At 35.7% G+C, this 20,365-nt stretch overlaps 1 protein-coding gene across 1 annotated transcript in view; it reads left to right on the top strand.

Moving 5' to 3' along the window:
* The window catches only part of spdef (SAM pointed domain containing ets transcription factor), a 35,593-nt gene extending 22,220 nt beyond the window's left edge, over positions 1–13,373 (top strand). Inside the window, exons 2-6 of the mRNA XM_030133695.1 lie at positions 615–1,044; positions 7,642–7,839; positions 7,953–8,000; positions 11,346–11,480; positions 12,957–13,373. Of these exons, the coding sequence (XP_029989555.1) occupies positions 624–1,044; positions 7,642–7,839; positions 7,953–8,000; positions 11,346–11,480; positions 12,957–13,135 (981 nt within the window). The 5' untranslated portion in view covers positions 615–623 and the 3' untranslated portion in view covers positions 13,136–13,373. The remainder of the gene's footprint in view (positions 1–614; positions 1,045–7,641; positions 7,840–7,952; positions 8,001–11,345; positions 11,481–12,956) is intronic.
* Positions 13,374–20,365: the final 6,992 nt, after the last annotated feature.

Raw genomic sequence — 20,365 nt, 5'->3', positions numbered from 1 at the left:
CCACTATTACTACTACTACTATTACTACTACTACCACTATTACTATTATTATTACTACTACTATTACTACTACTACTACTACTACTACTACTACTACCACTATTACTACTACTACTATTACTACTACTACCACTATTACTACTATTACTACTACTACTACTACTACTATTACTATTACTACTATTACTACTACTACCACTATTATTACTACTACTACTACTACTACTACTACTACTACTACTACTATTACTACTACTACTACTACTACTATTACTATTACTATTACTGCTACTACCACTATTACTACTACTACTACTATTACTGTGACTACTACTACTACTACTACTACTACTACATTACTATTACTATTACTATTACTACTTACTATTATGTGGCCAGGTCTCCGTTAAAAAAGAGATCCCCCATCTCAGTGGGACCAACCTGGTCAAATAAAGGTGAAATTAAATGCTCGGGGACTGAACATAACAATGAGCCTGTATCTGTATCTGGTACAAACATGTCTTCTTTTAATGTTTTTGTTCATGGCTTCTGACCAATAAGCTGAACATGCTCACAGACATGTTTAATGTTGTTTTTGTCTGTCCTTCCTTCAGCTACCAGTTATGTCAAACCCTATGTATGGCTCTCGGATGGGGATGACAGACAACTCCTTCACCCTTCTGGAACGCACCAGGGCCTCCGCTGGACCCTGGGGTATGGAGGACACCAAACCCGGCATGGAGGCTCTGGAGCGCGGCATCCCGGGCCTCTACCTGTCCTGCTTCGACATGCTCCTCACCGAAGACGCCACATGGGTGGTGAAGGTTTCGGAGGCCTCGCAGACGCTGGCTATGCCCATGAACCGTATGGAGCCCAGGGAGGAGCCGGAGCAGTGTCCCGTCATCGACAGCCAGGAGCAGGGGCTGTCTCCTGGTTTGGGAGGGCAGGAGGAAGAGCGCTCGCTGGAGCAGGTGCAGAGCATGGTGGTGGGGGAGGTGCTGAAGGACATCGAAACCGCCTGCAAACTGCTCAACATCACCCCAGGTAGGGATGTAACGATCACCGATATAACGATAAACCGCGGTAAAAGGGTTAGTATTACCGTTTAAATCAGGGGTGTCAAACTCATTTTAGTTCAGGGGCCATATTCAGCTAAATTTGATCTGAAGTAGGCCGAACCAGTAAAATAATAACATAATAACTTATAAATAATGAGTCATTAATTCTAGATTTTTTTTGGCTTAATTCAAGATTTTTTTTTTTACTTAATTGAACTTTTTTTTATTTTGTTTTTGACTTAATTGAAGATTTTTTTTTTACTTAATTGAAGATTTTTTTTTTGCTTAATTGAAGATTTTTTTTGGATCAGCACCTCCAAATCCGAGGCCATGGTTCTTGACCGGAAAAAGGTGGTTTGCCCTCTCCGGGTCGGTGGGGAGTCTTTGCCCCAAGTGGAGGAGTTTAAGTATCTCGGGGTCTTGTTCACGAGTGAGGGAAGGATGGAGCGTGAGATTGACAGACGGATCGGTGCAGCGTCTGCAGTGATGCAGTCGCTGTACCGGTCGGTTGTGGTAAAGAAGGAGCTGAGCCGAGAGGCGAAGCTCTCAATTTACCGGTCAATCTACGTTCCTACCCTCACCTATGGTCATGAGCTTTGGGTCATGACCGAAAGGACCAGATCCCGGATACAAGCGGTCGAAATGAGTTTCCTCCGTCGGGTGGCTGGGCGCACCCTTAGGGATAGGGTGAGGAGCTCAGTCACCAGGGAGGAGCTCGGAGTAGAGCCGCTGCTCCTCCGCGTCGAGAGGGGCCAGCTGAGGTGGCTCGGGCATCTGTTTCGGATGCCTCCTGGACGCCTCCCTGGGGAGGTGTTCCGGGCATGTCCCACCGGGAGGAGACCTCGGGGAAGACCCAGGACACGTTGGAGAGACTATGTCTCTCGGCTGGCCTGGGAACGCCTCGGGATCCCCCCGGAAGAGCTGGAGGAGGTGTCTGGGGAGAGGGAAGTCTGGGCATCCCTGGTTAGACTGTTACCCCCACGACCCGGCCCCGGATAAGCGGAAGAGAATGAATGGATGGATGGATGAAGATTTTTTGCTAAATTTGAGATTTTTTTTTTCTCGCTTAATAGAAGATTTTTAATTTTTTTTTTTTCACTTAATTGAAGATTTGTTTTTGCTTAATTGAAGATTTTTTTTTGCTCAACGGAAGATATTTTTTTGGCTTAATTCTGGGGTGTCAAACTCATTTTAGTTCAGGGGCCATATTCGGCTAAATTTGATCTGAAGTGGGCCGAACCAGTAAAATAATAACATAATAACCTATAAATAATGAGTTGTCAATTCTAGATTTTTTTTGGCTTAATTGAAGATTTTTTTTTTAACTTAACTGAACTTTTTTTGTTTTGTTTTTGACTTAATTGAAGATTTTTTTTTTACTTAATTGAAGATTTTTTTTTGCTTAATTGAAGATTTTTTGCTAAATTTGAGATTTTTTTTTTTTGCTTAATTGAAGATTTTTATTTTTTTTTCACTTAATTGAAGATTTGTTTTTGCTTAATTGAAGATTTTTTTTTGCTCAACGGAAGATATTTTTTTGGCTTAATTCAGGGGTGTCAAACTCATTTTAGTTCAGGGGCCATATTCAGCTAAATTTGATCTAAAGTGGGCCGAACCAGTAAAATAATAACATAATAACCTACAAATAATGAGTTGTTAATTCTAGATTTTTTTGGCTTAATTCAATATTTTTTTTTACTTAATTGAAGATTTTTTTTTTTTTTTGGCTTAATTCAAGATTTTTTTTTTTACTTAATTGAAGATTTTGTTTTTGGCTTAATTTAAGATTTTTTGCTAAATTTGAGATTTTTTGTTTTTTGCTTAATTGAATAACATAATAACCTATAAATAATGACAACTCCAAATTTTTGTCTTTGCTTTAGTGTAAAAAAAAACCCCAATTAAATTATGAAAATACTTACTTTTATAAACTATCCAAAATAAAAATAAAAAAACCCTGAAAAAACTGAAATTTAAATTTAAAAACGTAAGAAAATTTAGTGCAATTTTAACAATATTATTCCTCAACTTATTATTTCTACATGTGCATTATGGATCAGATCTACACAGACACTAAACACTGAGGAACAGGCAGAAAAAATATTAAAACTGTGCTTAATTTTCTTTAGACATTTCAGGTTCTTCATATTTGTTCAGGTTATTCATATTTTAGTGTTACAGGATAGTTTGTAAATGTAATTTTTTTTTTTTTTTTTTGGATGATGAAATTCTTTATTCAGTCATCACATAATAACCAGTGTCAACAACAGCACTTCAAACATTACAAACATTACCAACAGGTTATGACTGAAAGGCACAGGCAGAAGCAAAATGCTTATATTAATGCCTGTCCTACATAACAAATTCAGCTACCCAGCATCCAATATAGGAAAAAGAAAAAAACAAAAAAACAATGTATCCAAGCAAACAAATAAGCGAAACATAAAAAGGTGAAAATATACCAGAGAAATAGAAAACTTAACACCAAATTAATGGTGGTTAATTTGGTTTTCATAATTTAATATTATTTTTTGCAGTAAAACAAAGAAAAAAAATTTAAGTTGTTAATTCTAGATTTTTTTTTTTTTTTTTTTTTTTTGGCTTAATTCAAGATTTTTTTTTATTTATTTAATTGAAGATTTTTTTTTTTTTTTGGCTTAATTCAAATTTTTTTTTACTTATTTGAAGATTTTTTTTTTTTTTTTTGGCTTAATTCAAAATTTTTTTTAACTTATTTGAAGATTTTTTTGGCTTAACTCAAGATTTTTTGCTAAATTTGAGATTTTTTTTTGTTTAATTGATGATATTTTTTACTTAATAGAAGATTTTTTCTTTTGGCTTAATTGAAGATTTTTTCCTTAATTCAAGCTTTTTTTTTTTTTTTTTTTTTTTGCTTAATTCATTTCAGAACTGTGGAATTTTTGCACTTGGCAAAAACATCCCAGGGGCCGAACTGGATCCTTTGGTGGGCCGCATTTGGCCCCTGGGCCGCATGTTTGACACCCCTGGTTTAAATTCTAATTATCATGCTAACTGTGTTTGATTACCGCAGAAAACGTCTATGTAAAGCTCTGCTTTTATGTCAAATATTTGAGTATAGTTTTAATTTATTACAGTTTTAATTGTATATACCTAATATTTGGAACCAATCTTCACTTTTAAAGTCTTTGAACAGGTTTGTCAAGGATCTTTGTGTTATTTATGCAATAAATTATATACATTTTTAAAATCGGATTTTATATATTTTTTGTGTTTTCTGGCCTTTTATGTTTATATAGTAGGTTAAAGTGGAAAAAAAATACTAGACAGATGATATAAATGAAGTTGTGCTGAAAGAAAAGATACCAAACATGGGTATAGTAAACATTTCATTATACAGTATATAAAGGCAAAATCAAAAGTACTGAAAAACAGCCAAAACACGCTCAGACCACTAAGGGTTAATACTTGAACGTAGTGATGGGACTTTTGACTCTTTGAAGGGAGCCGTTCAGTCAGGAGCTGTTCACTGAAAAGAGCCGTTCAAAAGACTGGCTCTTTTATGTTTTTTGCATTCTTTTGAAACACCAGTGTTTTAATGACTAAATAGGCTACATGTGATGATTGACATTACATTTTAAAGGTGTTTAATTGGCACGGCAGTAAATATTATCACACCGTAAAAAAGAATAGTTAGTTCAAATGTGTGGGCTAAACACATGACATGAGAGGTGACATTAGGCAAATGCTGGAATTTGACCAAAAAACATCGTGGTACGTTATGTGGACTAGTCTGTAGCCTGAAAATGAAGAAGAAATTAAAACATTTTCTTATGAAATAACATTTTATTCTCCTCAAAACAAGAACAATAAATGTGTGTAAACATATGGAAAAAATTGCACAAAACACAACAGTGATTAATCACTGTTGCTCGGTTCCCATCATTCATTTCAAAGAGCCGTTCAAAAGATTCGATTCGTTCGTAAATGTCACATCACTACTTGAATGTTTCTGCCAAGAGAAAGTGCATTGTGCCAATTATTTGATTTGGGTTTTTTGTCGCTGTTTTTTTTTTTTTTTTCAAAATACAACCTGGTTAAATAATTTCAGTGTGTGTATAAGTACTTTTTGAACATTTTGAGCACAATTTCAACAATACCACAATAATAACGATAACTGTGATCATTTTGGTCACACTAACCGTGATATGAAATTTTCATATCGTTACATCCCAAACCCTAGGTAAGCTGCACTTCAACGTCAGCAACACCTGCTAAAGTCTTGAATGGAGACGGGGGGGTTGTAGTATTAAGGGATATAACTGACACAAAAAACCTACACACCATTTTTCTTCACAAAACCCCACCATGTCGCCCGTTACTCACAGGTAAAACACTAGAGTCAAAAGCTCCTAACCTCCTGGATCTCCCAAAACCAACATATGTGTGTGGACAGCTCTAGGGAGATGACAGATCTCTTCAATCATATCTCTACTGACGCAAAGCCATGTTTACTTGCTCCAGGATCTATTTAATCCTGACCTTTGCATGCATTTTCTTGGATAGTGACAGTGATGGTTTGTTCATGCCAGTAGACGAGTACACAGTCTTAAGGGCGAGGTCGTTCCTGCTAGGAAAAGCAAACAGGGGAAGCATTATGCATTGTGAGGCTGCTGGCTGTCATAAACCTAAGCAATCCCCAATCATCTGTTCATCTGATTAGGGCGTACAGTTTGGTTTACTTTTCACTTCAGCGAAAGAAAGGTATCAGACTATAAAAAACGAAGTCTCATTTTGACTCAGTATGCTTTACTCTCAAGATTCAAGATACACTTTATTGTCATTCAAACACAATACCAACACGGATACAGCGCAGAACAAAATTATGTTTCATCGACTATTTTGCATTGACAAGTATAAAAACACCTTAGCAGCCAAAAATATGTAGGAACAGCTTACAGAACAATAAATAAGACAATAAAGCACACTGTAAGCCCGGATAAGTGGAGTTTACTTAAAAAATCTCAGGTAACACGTTGCCTTAAAAAATTTAAGTAATGAAAACTTGAGTGTATTAAACTTAAATACTTGATTTGAATGGAATCGCTATTTTAAGTACAACACACTAAATGCCAAGTTAATTTAACTTAAAATTTGTTGCAATGTCAATTGCTTTGAAGAATCATTAGTAGTGATGTGACATTCACGAACGAATCGAATCTTTTGAGCGGCTCTTTGAAATGAACGATGGGAACCAAGTCTTTGTAAAGAGCTGTTCATTTATCTTATTTTATTTTATTTTTTTTTTCAGGAGGGAGTGTCCGATTGCCTGTCAATTTAGCGTCACTGAAACCCTCTATGTTTTCAATTGTTTTCTTTTTGCTAAGATTGTTTCTTTTTGTTCGGTTGTAGCAACATCCGGTGCATACATCTGCAGGCCAAAGTGTGCACATTTTTTTTTTCTATTTCTTATCACGGCATTCCTTTTCTTATTACCACATTTTATTTCTACTTTGAAGAACAACGGTTTGAAGATATTTGTGCATTGTGCAGCTTTCTAGTATTTACATATATTTTTGTTCATGTTGTCGGAGTTACATACAATGTAATTCCAGCATTTGCCTAATGTCACCTGTCATGTCATGTATTTAGCCCACACATTTGAACTAACTATTCTTTTTTACGGAAAGGTAATATTTACTGCAGCGCCAATTAAACACCTTTGAAATGTCATGTCAATCATCACATGTAGCCTATTTAGTCGTTAAAACATTGGTGTTTCAAAAGAATGCAAAAAACATAAAAGCCAGTCTTTTGAACGGCTCTTTTCAGTGAATGGCTCCCTTCAAAGAGCCAAAAGTCCCATCACTAATCATTAGACTTAATATCATCAGTTCATTTTATTCAATTCCAAGTTAATTTAAATTGATACATTTTGCAATTTAAAGTGCTTTGTATAATTATTCAATTTAACGTATTGTAACATGGCTGGAAGTTGAGTCAATATCATTTGCCAGGTTAGGAAATGCTTTTAATTCAGCAATACATTAAGATCACCATTCTATAAGAATAATCACTGATGAACAGAAAAGCCATTGTTCTTCCTATGGCTCTGACTCATGGTACAGCTCTACAAAAATACAAAAACAAACAAAAAGGCCAATAAACACCGCCATACACACATTAAGTCCAAATTAACACTAACACCACAAACCCGCTGAACCCCTGCACATAAAATTAACACATTTTCAACAACATGCCCAATACCCACAATGCAATGCGGAGATAAAAAGGTGTGGTCATGACTAAAACTTAGTGATTTAATTCCATTCAACTTAAACTTTTTCGTACTTTCAACTATGTCTACAAATTAATAGAAAATACCTAACTTTTTATAGTAATGCCATAAAACTTAAATTATTTAAGTACATTGTAATTAAAGCATTTTAGTAAATACAAAGTCCAGGCTTACAGTGCATAAAAGGGCAATAGAAGGGCAATAGATCTCCATGGTGCAATAACCCTAAACTAAGTTATCATGGGTGCAGGTGTTAGTTTTCTCACCATTTTCATCACTGTGTTTCTCCCTGTGTTTGTTCTCTAGATCCTATTGAGTGGAACACAGGGAACGTCCAGAAGTGGTTGCTTTGGACTGAACACCTGTATAAGTTACCCCACGCGGGAAAAGCCTTTCAGGAGCTGACAGGAAAGGACTTGTGTGCCATGAGTGAGGAGGAGTTTCGGCAGCGCTCCCCTCAATGCGGAGACACGTTGCATGCACACCTGGACATCTGGAAGTCAGGTGAGTTTGGACTCGTTTGTCATAGTGTCAGATGTTTTGAAGTTGTGTCATGTACTTCTAGAAGAGAATAAACAAAAGAAAAACATGCAAATTCAACTTCATTTTCTTTGCAGCTGCGTGGATGAAAGAGAGGTGCTCGGTTGGAGACCCCAAAACAACAGGTTGGTTTGGTTTTATTTTCTTTTCTTTCTCCCAAACACCAAGGGTTATAACAGAAGAAATAAGGCACTATACAATCGGAACATCCTCTAGGACAGGGGTGTCAAACTCATATTAGTTCAGGGGCCACATACAGACTAATATGACATAAAGTGGGCCGGACCAGTAAAATAATATAAATAACAGGATAAGAACTGATAAATAATGTCAACTCCAAAGTTTTGAAAAAAGTAAAATTCCATAATCTACGAACTGTACTGAACATAACATGAACGAATATGAACAACTTGAAAATTCTTAAGAAAAATAAGCTCAATTTTAGCAATATTATGCCTTAGTTTGTCATTTAAACAACTTACAGACCACAGTGGATCTACAAATACACACAACATTTAGCAATAGGCAGAATATTGGTAAAATTCTACATACTTCTCTTCAGATATTTCAAGTTGTTAATATTTTTTTTAGGTTATTCACATTTTTTTGTAAAAGGATGGCCTGTAAATGTAACTATTTTTGTGTAATTTTACTTTTTTTTTGTTTTACTCTAAAACAAAGACAAAAATGTGCAGTTTTCATTATTTCTAGGTTATTATGATAGTATTTTACTGGTCTGATCCACTTTAGATTGAATTGACCTGAAATGTGTTTAACATCCTTGATTGTTAATATCTTCAGTGTCATTTTTGCATTTCTTAAATTCATCCCACAGGCTGGATTTGGCCCTCGGGCCGCATGTTTGACACCTGTGCTCTAGGATTTGTGTTGAACATGTGGCTGAATGTTTAACCCATAAAACCCCAAACACCCACTGGTGACCAAAACCAACTACTGATCTACAATGTTTAATAACTGTTGATCCACTAATCCTATCAATACATGGAAATAAATGGTGTAAAATGCAGTTTTTCCCCCCATTTGGACGTTCAGAGGCTATGTAGTGAAGATGTAAACACTGTTATCTTCTACAGCAGGGGTGTCAAACTCATTTTGGTTCAGGGGCCATATTTAGCCCAATTTGATCTCAAGCGGGCCAGACCAGTGAAATAATGACTTAATAACCTATAAATAATGACCAGGGCCAGATTAACGCTTCATCATACCCTGGGCAACAATATTCAAGGGCCCCATCATCACAACCCCAGGATCCCTATAATCTGGCAAAACACAGAATAAGTTCCAGGAATATATGTAAATATACCCTATACTTCGATATCTAACTATCATCAAATGCATTTTGATGTACAAATGTATAAATGCTCGTAGAACTATAAGTGCACCACTATAGCCTCTTGTCAAGGCCACTCATTTGCATATGATGATATGAAAACAAAACACATTAGCATCAGTATAATCTAAAATTGATCCACTACATTTGAAAGAGAGGGAAGTGTCCTCCATTTTCACAAAAAATAAATAAGAAACCATTTCCAAACTATCCAGTATTTATTTAAGAACACTTTTTGCCAACACAAATGTATTGAATCATCAGAAAAAGCCCACAGACAAAAACACAAACATAATCTGATAGAATCAGATATGAATTTTAAACAGAAATCCCCTTGTCACCTCAGAATTCAACAAGAGAGTTAAAGTAATTGCAATGTAAACATCTTGAAATCTGCTTTCTCTCATGTTAGACACAGTAAATAAATTACCTGTTTTAGGTATGTTCTTTAAATTTTCAGCTTTTTTAATGCCCCTCTCCTTTTTTAATTTTCATTTGGCGCTCCCACTTAGCTGCTTCTCCATGTTTGCAATGTTTTGATTCGCGTACGTTGCGTAGTTCTTGACGTCTCACATCCCGCTCAGTGCACGCACGTTGATTTGCGTCACCGCTGATTAGCTTTTTGGACTGACCAATGAGGAGAGGGTCTCAGCTCACGGTCACAGACAGCAGGAGCAGGGTTTCTGTGCAGTGCAATGGCTCCGGGCAGCGGACAGTTTCATTTATAAGCAAAAGATAACCAGATATTTTTGTTATGCCCGAGCTATCCAGGGCCCTTCAGAGGTCGCGGGCCCCTGGGCAATTGCCCAGTTGCCCATATGGTTAATCCGGGCTTGATAATGACAAATCCAAGGGTTTTTTGTTTTTGTTTTAGTACAAAAAAAACCCAATTAAATTAAGAAAATGTTTACATTTTACAAAAAAGATCTGAATAACCTGAAAAAACAGAAATTTCATTTGAAAATTAGTGCAATTTTAACAATATTATGCCTCGATTTATTATTTACACATGTATATTACGCACAACGTTACATAAACATTTGGTAACAGGCAGAATATTGTCAAAATTTTGGAGTTTGGAACTAAAATTTGAACAATTTCTACAATATTACATCTCTTACCATTAACACAACTACAGATCACAGTGGATCTATAAATGCACAAAACATTTAGTAACAGGCAGAATATTGGTAAAATTGTACATTTCGGGTTGTTCATCTTTGTTTTTATTTATGTATTTATTTGCATTTAATTGTGAAAGAATAGTTTTATAAATGTAAATATTTTCACAGTGTAATGGTATTTTTTTTACTGAAATTTTTTCTACATAATTTTTCACAAAGAAAACTTGTCATTGTCATCATTTATGGATTATTGTGTTGTTATTTTTACTGTAGATCACATTGGTCTGTATGTGGAACCTGAACCAAAATGATTTTTGACAACCTCGACTGTTCAGGTTAATTTTTGCACTTTCATCCCACGGGCCGGAATGGACCCTTTGGCGGGCCAGATTTGGCCCCTGGGCCGCATGTTTGACACCTGTGTTCTACAACACTGACTCACCAGTTAAACCCATGGAGTTTCACAAATGACAGTGGATGCAGATGCTTTTTTTAATGTTCAGTTATGGATATCTTGCTGAAAGAGTCACTTTTTCTTTAGTTTTCTCTGTTTCTGATTTAATAACCTTTGAATTTGCTGTAACTTTTATGAAAATCTACATGATCAATAAATTAGATATAAGAAAATATGAAAATACCTGCAAAATGCAATGTATAATATTGTAATAAATGGTGATAAATCACTTAAGGAAGGTTCAGTGGAAAAGAAAAAATCATTTGGGAACTGCTACAAAATTAGCCCTGGGTCTTTATGGGCTAAATGCAGCTAAAGAGTAAATCTAACCCCAACCCTGGCCCTCGCATTGCCTTCGACTCTTTACTCCGAACTGTTGGGTCACTCAGTTTCTATTGGTAGAGATGTTGAGTAGAGATCCCAAGCCTAACCCTTAATCTTACATGTGATGGCTATCTGTGACCCTAGCTAACCATAGCTCCAGTTTAAGGTTGTATTTGCTCTCAAAGCGTCATAATCAAACTGTTCTCTTTCATTTTAGTCGGTGAGGAGCTGTGGTCTGAAGCGGACTCATCTAGTTCAGGACAGCCGATTCATCTGTGGCAGTTCCTCAGAGAACTCCTTCTCAAACCTCACAACTATGGACGCTGCATCCGCTGGCTCAATAAAGAAAAAGGTACGCTTGTAACAGATAAACCAGGACTAGGCATTTTAATCCATCTTGTTTTATTTAGAGATGATTCAGACAGAAAGACACACTTTACGGCTGTCTTTGGAAAAACCAAAAAATACAATTAAAGAGTATATTTTAACATATGAGGGGGAGTCAAAAACTTCTCGAATGTAATAAAAAGTTCACTCATCAGAATAACAAAAAATGTTTTCTACAAAAGCTCCAGCACTTTTGCAATCTATGTTTCCATGGGTAGATTCCTTCTTTGTAGAACTGCTGGGGGTTCATCTGAGAACAGATAGATAGATAGATAGATAGATAGATAGATAGATAGATAGATAGATAGATAGATAGATAGATAGATAGATAGATAGATAGATAGATAGATAGATAGATAGATAGATAGATAGATAGATAGATAGATAGATAGATAGATAGATAGACTTTATTAATCCCAAACTGGGAAACTCCCTTGTATATGCAAGATTTAAAAAAAAAAAAAAAAAATCACTTCTACAGAATTGATAAATCTATTCAAATACATGAGTCTAAACCAGGGGTCTCAAATTCATTTTCTTTCAGGGGCCACATTTAGCCCAATTTAATCTCCAGTGGGCCAGACCAGTAAAATAATAACATAATAACATATAAATAATGACAACTCCAAATTTTTGTCTGTTTTAGTGCAAAAAAACCCATTAAATTATGAAAATACTTACTTTTATTAACTATCCAAACCAAAAAAAAAAAAAAAGAATAACCTGAAAAAAAATGAAATTTGAATTTAAAAAATTAAGAAAATTTAGTGCAATTTTAACAATATTATGCCTCAACTTATCATTTCTACATGTGCATTATGGATCGGATCTACAAAGACACTAAACACTTAGTAACAGGCAGAAAATTGTTAAAGTTGTGCTTAATTTTCTTTAGACATTTCAGGTTGTTCATATTTGTAGAGATTACTCACATTTTTTGTGAAACTAAACTTTGTTTTAGTGTAAATACATGAAAATATTTCCGTTTACAAAGAGAAAAATTTGGAGTTGTCATTATTTATATGTTATTATGATAGTATTTTACTGGTCCTGCCCACTTGAGATTGAATTGGTCTGAATGTGGAACCTGAACTAAAAGGATTGTTAATATCTTAGTGTAATTTTTGCATTTCACAAATTCATCCCAAGGGCCGAACTGGACTCTTTGGTGGGCCAGATTTGGCCGCATGTCTTTTGTGGAACCCGAGCTAAAATGAGTTCCACAGCCTTGACTGTGGAATTTTTACACTTTGCAAATTCATTCCACAGGCTGGATTGGGACCTTTGGAGGGCCACATTTGGCCCCCGGGCCACATGTTTGAGACCCCTGGTCTAAACATATAAAACCATAATTGCTGGGATGTCTCTCTCGTCTCTCTTGTTGGTTTAAGTGTCCATAAACAGTGTCGTGTGGCAACAAACGTGTGTCTTTTGATTTCAGGTATTTTCAAAATCGAAGACTCTGCTCACGTTGCCAGACTGTGGGGGATGAGGAAGAATCGACCTGCTATGAACTATGACAAGCTGAGCCGCTCCATACGCCAATATTACAAGAAGGGCATCATCCGCAAACCTGACGTGTCTCAGAGACTGGTCTACCAGTTTGTTCACCCTGTATGAAGTGGAGGCAGCAGGAGAAGGAAGAAGAGGAGGAGGAGAGAGAGGAGGAGACATATTTAAAAGGACACATCTGACTGTGTACGTGAACAGTTTAGGCCTGAGATGAAAGACTACATGGATCCTGTGCACATTACACACTGAAGTACCTACACAACTGTTATGTGAAGGAGGACAGGAAGAGACTAAACACTGTGGCTCTTCGGGCTTTTTCTTGCTCCAGAATAAAACACAAGATTAACCCTTTCATGCATGAATTATGAGAACCTTAGTCAATATTTTTTTTCTTCAGTGTTTTTATTCCTCTTTAGGCATGAAAAAAGCAATGCAATTTAATTTTTTTTTTTTTTTTATGAACTTATTTTTCATGGAGTTACAAATAGGGGTGTGTATTGGCAAGAATGTGGCGATGCAATACAAAACACAATACTAGGATCACAATACGTTATATCACGATATATCACGATACTGTTAACAAGGCAATATTTTTTGTTTTGTTTCTATTTTTAAAAGATTATTTCACGGGAAAACTTACAGTGCAGCATTTGGATAAATCAAGTTTTAACGTGTGGCTTTACCGGTACAAAAAAACCACTCAAATAAATAAATAAATAATATTTTACTGACATTACAGTTTAAGATTCTGCTTAAATGTTCGTATTCTTTTGCAAAAAGAATATATAGTTTTCAGTCCCTAAATCATCCAACATCATAATATTTTTGTGTATTCCCAATAAAAAAACAAACAAACATTTGCCTCTTTCAGACAGTAAAAAGTGCTTTTAGGATGCTTGAATTATCCATTATTCAACAAAACAGCGTTAACAATTTAAAAAAAACTACATTTATAACCTGCAGTATCACAGTACCATTTTTGTAGTATACAAACAACAGAACAAAATACCCATGTGAATATAGATATAAAAGAGTTTGAAAAACAAAAAAACAAAAATGTACCTCCACCATGTCTGCTTTTGAATAAATACCTAAAATATCGATACAGTACTTTTTAATATTGATACAGTATTGTGAAGAAGTATTGCGATATATTGCGATACTGATATTTTCTTACACCCCTGGTTACAAAAATGTCCACTCAGCTGGACACCATGCGTTTAATTGTTGAAACAAAAAAACATGTATTTAAAACTCATCATCAGAAAGTGATATACTGTGCGAAAACTATGACACAAAAACATTTTTAATGCCGCTAATCTGATGTTTTCTCACATTTTTATCATACTCAAATACTAATTATTACTCATTTCATGGAGATAATATCCTCCTGAGACCCAGGAAATTGCTAGTTTTAGCTTTTTTACATTAAAAATTTGTCTTGATTGGAGACCGCATAATGCAACAGTTTTTTCAGATACATTTTAAAAATAATTTTTATTCATTGATTGATTTTTTTAATGGAATGTCCTTTGTAATGGACAGTATTTTTTAAGTTAAACTGTCAAACTTTTGTCCCCTACAGACAACAAAATGCATTACTGGGTCTCGGGAGGATATGCGAAAAAAAAAAACAACAACAAAAACTTTCCCAGATAGCAAATATTTTGGCAGTATTATGGCATACATTTGGCATTTTTGGCTTTCTTTTGGCATTATGAAAACCTTTAGGCTCAACTGTGGTATGATTAAGGTTATCCATAATAGATATGGAGGCACCAGCAATATATGGCTGAGTTATGGCATATGTCTGGTTAAGCAAAAGACTGGGTAAAGAGCAGGATCAAGTATAGGGATGGTATGGCATGTTTATGGCAAGACAGAAGATTGACTGAAGAGCGGCAACATCTTATTCCATATATGGATGTGTTTTGGTTGTGTTTCGGCATATTTCTGTAAAGCCAAAACACTGCACAAAGAGTAGGAATTTCTACCCAATTTCTACCCCACTTCATTTTAAAAGCATGATCAACACAAATTTTGGGTGAATTTTGGCCTCCTTTTGGCTTCTCTTTGGGTCAGTTTTGGCCACTCTTTGGCTGGATTATGGGGATTTGGGGCTTTTCTGGGACAATTATGGCTATATTTTGGAAGTCCGCAATTAGTTTTGGGTGAATTTTGGCTTCCTTCTAGTTTGATTTTGGCTTGCCTATTTAGGGCCCATACATCCTCCCAGAACTTTGCCAAAATGGCATGCCAGTTTTGGGCCAGATTTAAGCCATAAGAATTTTGCTTTCTGGGTTTTGTTTCAGAAAATTGTTAATTACAGTCTAATAACAATTAGCAATTAATTTACACTAAAACATGTCACTGCAGATCAGGTTTATCAAGAGCAGCAACGTTACAGTAATGGTATGAATTGCAGTGTTTTGGATGATGCATAAGTGTCCACTATGTTGGCTGATATGGAAGTAAAACAACAAAACCCATGAATATACAAGAGATCAGCTGTAGAATAACTGTCCACTGTACTGACCACTATGCATGAAAGGGTTAAAAACAAAAAAGAAAAAAAAAAGAAGTAAATGAACTGCCTTTCATTTGCATGATCTGCCTGTTTGTTCATAATGTGGCTTTAATTTTTTCCACTCACTGCACCAGACAGAACTGATTGCTCTAATGTAAAAGCAACAGAGAAAAAAAATGGCCTCCAGTCAGCCTTTGAGCTTCGCTGTATCCTGACCACAATCTTTGTTTGATTTAAAGCCAGTTCTTCTACAATTCATGTTGGCAATGTGGTTAAGGATTGTTTTGCTTCTTTTTGGGGTTTGGTCCTGGTTACTATAAACACAACAGTCAACCCATCAGCCAACAGACCTGACATGTTCTGCTACAAAAACGGTATGGTAAAGAGAAGGAGATGTTTGCAGTTTGATGAATCTGGTGAATGGTGGAAACCTACACAAACAGATCCTCAAACTGTTGTGTTAGTAATGTCACTTGTAAAATAATTATGTTTTGGGTGTGACTCAGGTGAGTCCTGCTTTTTAGATTCATCTGTGGTTTATTCTGCTCTTTTTATATTGTCAAAGTTTTACATTCCTGCCTGTTTTGAGCACATATAAGATATCTGAGCTGCAAACAGGCCTTAATAAACTGAATTTTTTACCCCTATATGCATCTGTGTCCTGTCTTAAATGATTATACCGCTGAAAATTTCACTATAGATTTTATTGATAACAAACAGCAATGTGCAGCCCTTTTTTTTTCAAAAGCTTTTGACACTGTGGATCACTCTATTCTTTTACATAGATTATTTAAAACAGGAGTGTGGGAACACGCAGTTGGCTGGTTTAAAAATTACCTGACAGACAGGAAGCAGTGTGTGCAGGTAGATGGCTGTACTTCCAGCTCACTCACCTTGACATAAGGTGTGCCACAAGGGTCAGTCCTGGGGCCACTTTTGTTCATAGTTTATGTAGCCCTATCTCTCTGCCTGTCCCACGGCCTAGGTTTCATACACTGCCGCAGCTATGTGGCTCTGCATTATGTGTGTTTTTAAGGGATGCTAGCAGGGATGCAGTCAGTAAGGAGCGAGGCAGAGAGGAGTTCAAAATCGTGGGGGGACCGTTTATTTTGCCCAATAACCATCTGCAGGGTGATACACTCTACGTCAGTGTTTATACATAAAAGAAATACAGGTACAACACCATAAGTAACAGCTAAACCTGCAACAATTTTAGGTTCCAAACAGTCAGAGCAAAAAAACATGTCTTACCTGCAGGGTGATACAGTGCACACTAAAGGAAACATGGCGCGCTATACTACCGGTATCAACCCTACGTGGCAACAGAAAGACCAAAAAAAACAAAAAAGTGCTACCGAAATGGGAGTTCAACATGAAACCATGGTGTAATAGTGCCATCTATTGACGTAACATGTACACTACCTTAATTTTACATTAATAACATCAATCAGAATAAATCAAATGCAAAATTTCATTTTTATGCTGATGATACAGTCATGTACACTTCTGCTTCACACCTATCCAAGCCCTTACCCAGTTACAACTTGCTTTTAACACTGTCCAACAAAATTTTCATGACTTAAGACTGGTTTTAAATGCAGACAAAACAAAAGTCATGATGTTTTTAAACTCAAGGTCCAAACTGTCAAACCTACCATCACTGATCACTACTCAGGGAACTCAGATAGAACTCGTCCCGACTTATAAATATCTAGGCATTTTAACTGACAGCTCCCTTTCTTTCTCTGCTCATATTCAGCAGCTTGTTAAAAAACTAAAACTAAAACTTGGCTTCTTCTTTTGAATAAAATCATGTCTGTCTTTTGAATCAAGGAGGAGACTGGTTTCAGCTATGTTTCTGTCTGTGTTGGACTATGGTGTCTTGTATATGCATGTCCCCTCCCATAGCTTACGGTCATTGGACACTGTGTATCACGGAGCCCTGAGGTTCATCACCAATTTCAAATCTCACTCATCTTTGTTTGCTTTATGATCGTGTAGGATGGTCTTCTTTGTCGGCTCACAGACTTAGTCACTGGCGTATTTTAATTTATAAGTCTATTCTAGGTCTGTTCCATCCTACCTTCTGACCTACATCAGTTGGAGAACCACAGACACTTATAATCTTCGTTCTCAGGATCTTTTCTTTTTGTCTGTTCCTAAAGTTAGAACTGAACAGGGAAAACAGGCCTTCAGGTATATGGCCCCATTCACCTGGAATGAACTACAAAAAGACCTGAAACTTAAGGATATGGTTTCGTTGGACACTTTTAAGAAGATGTTGTATGACTTAGAGAGGGAGACATCTGGCTGCAGATGTTTTGCCTGACGCACTTTGTCTTCATCTCACGGGCACTTTTTTTCAAAGTTGACTTTGGAAGGTTTGACTTGACTATGTGTTTTTACGTATTGAAAACTTGTTTTTATACAGTTGGTGTCGGCTGCTGCCTTATCGGTACAGACAGCTGCCTGTCAGCCAGCTGAGCCCATTATAAAAAAGAAAAGAAAAAAAAAAAAAAAGAAAACTTGTTTTTGTTTTATGTATGAAAGTTTGTGTCTGTAACTATTTAATGTACTGCTGCCCGTCTTGGCCAGGATACTCTTGGAAAAGAGATTTTTAATCTCAATGAGGTTTTCCTGGTTAAATAAAGGTTAAACAAAATAAAATAAAAATGTCATTGCACAACAATTAAGAAACAGCTTTTTCTCTGCACGTTGTCAGATTTTTGTTGAAGTTTGATCACTTTAACAACCACATTCTGTTCCTTTTTATTACAACTGTTCTTTTCACAACATTATCTGCCAAGAAAAAATACTTTGAGCTGACGGTGCAATTCATAGTACATAAAAAAGCAGGTATTGTAGAAGTTAAAATTAATCTGTGTGTTTTATATGAGTAATAGAAGTTGATTTAAGATGACATTGGAGTAAAGGATTTTATGGGGAACATCTATTTAGTAGCAAGAAATGTGTGATGACAAACTGGTCCAATGCAAACACAGTTGTGTCAGGTAGAAGGGAAAATAATTCAACACCACCTGCTTTCTTTGTCACCACTATCACAACAACCGTTATTTAATTTAATTTAATTTCACATCCACCTGACAAAGATGACAAAGCCCATTAACAAAACCAAAGACCTGGCAGCTGGAACACTAACATCACTCGCTCACATGAAAATGTTAATGCGCTGATGAAAAGTGTTTATACTTTTTAGGAGTATGTTGTTTCTGTTATTGATACTGGAGAGTTTGCAAGATAGAATGGGTGGTAAACATTCAGTAATTACCTTTAAGAGTAATATTGATGAGGATTTTGAAACAGTTCTGTCTCCAACATTATTGAGAGTTAAATGAAAAAAATATATATGTGTGAACTCATTTAACCCATGAAAACCCAAACATCCACCATCAACTAAAATCATCTAAAATGTTTAATACTTGTTGATCCACTAATCCTGTCAATACATGTAAATAATTGGTGTAAAATACAGTTTGTCATCTTTTCATGGTCATCAGATATGACCCATTTGGATGTTCAGAGGCTCTGTAGTTACCATGGAAACACCGTCATCTTCTACAACACTGATTCACCAGTAAAACCCATGGCGTTGGATCAGTGACAGTGGATGGAGACACTGGGTTTATGGCCAGTTAATGAGAGATTGGACTGAAAAAGACACTTTCTATTCAGTTTTCTTTATTTTTGATATAATATTCCTCAGCTTTACTCTGTGCTTTGATGAACATCAACATGATCAGTGGATTAAATACAAAAAAATACATGATTTTCACTGAAAAAATGCAAAATACACAAGATAATATTACAATAAATGGTAATAAACCACTTAAGGATGGTTAAATACAGAGAAAATTTCATTTGAGAACTGACACAAATGTCACACTTTTTTTTAAATTCAAATTTTTATTCAAAACAGTCTCACAATATATTACACAAGATATCATTGATAAAAAGTACACTGTTCTTTTTTTTTAATAAAGAAAAAAGGATGTTAATATTGCTTACAGAAAGAAAGAAAGAAAAAGAAAAAAAGGTAATTTGTGAATCTTTGTTGCATTAATATGTCATGTAAATATAGACTATCCAGTGCAATATAAAACAGAGGAGTAGTTTGTGAAAAAAATCTATGCTTTTCACAGCCATCCTGCTTTTGTAGAACAATAACACAAATAGTAACAAGTGTTCAGAGAACGCAAACCTCCGCCAAGCACCCCAAACGGTGTGCATGTGTGGATCGGCTATTTCTTTTTAAATTAAACAGTTTCCAGGTTGTTCCATAGAGCAGAAAAAGTTGAAGCTTGGTACCAGTCATGTGTATGTCAAATTATATGAAATTTCAATCAATATTTGTTGAGTTAAAATGAAAAATGTGTCGTAAATGGGATTTTCGATGTTAAATTGAAATGTCCGCAGAGTCCACATTCCACAGTGGATGTGGAAAATTTTGTGTCAGATACAAGATATTGTTATAAGCTATGGGTGTATCAAATTGGAGGCTAATCGGAGTTGTTTTGAATTTTTTATGAATTTTCAAAAATTGCTCAATGATGAGAGAAAGGAAAATCTGAGATTTTGTGACCTTGCTGTGACCTTGAACTTTGGCCTACTTGGCCCAAAATTTAATGGGTTGGTCCCAGGGCCTAGGCCTATCTGTGGGTAAAATTTGGTAAAGATGGTTGTAATAGTTTTCCTGTAAAGTTGCTAACAAACAAACAAACAAACAAACAAACAAACAAACACACAAAGCAAAGTGATCACAATACCTCCTGGTGGAGGTAATCAGAAATTAT

This window comes from Sphaeramia orbicularis, chromosome 5 (assembly GCF_902148855.1).
Source record: "Sphaeramia orbicularis chromosome 5, fSphaOr1.1, whole genome shotgun sequence".
In the NCBI taxonomy this organism is placed as follows: domain Eukaryota; kingdom Metazoa; phylum Chordata; class Actinopteri; order Kurtiformes; family Apogonidae; genus Sphaeramia; species Sphaeramia orbicularis.
Note: the sequence above shows the minus strand (reverse complement) of the source record. Positions and strands in the feature narration are given on the sequence as shown.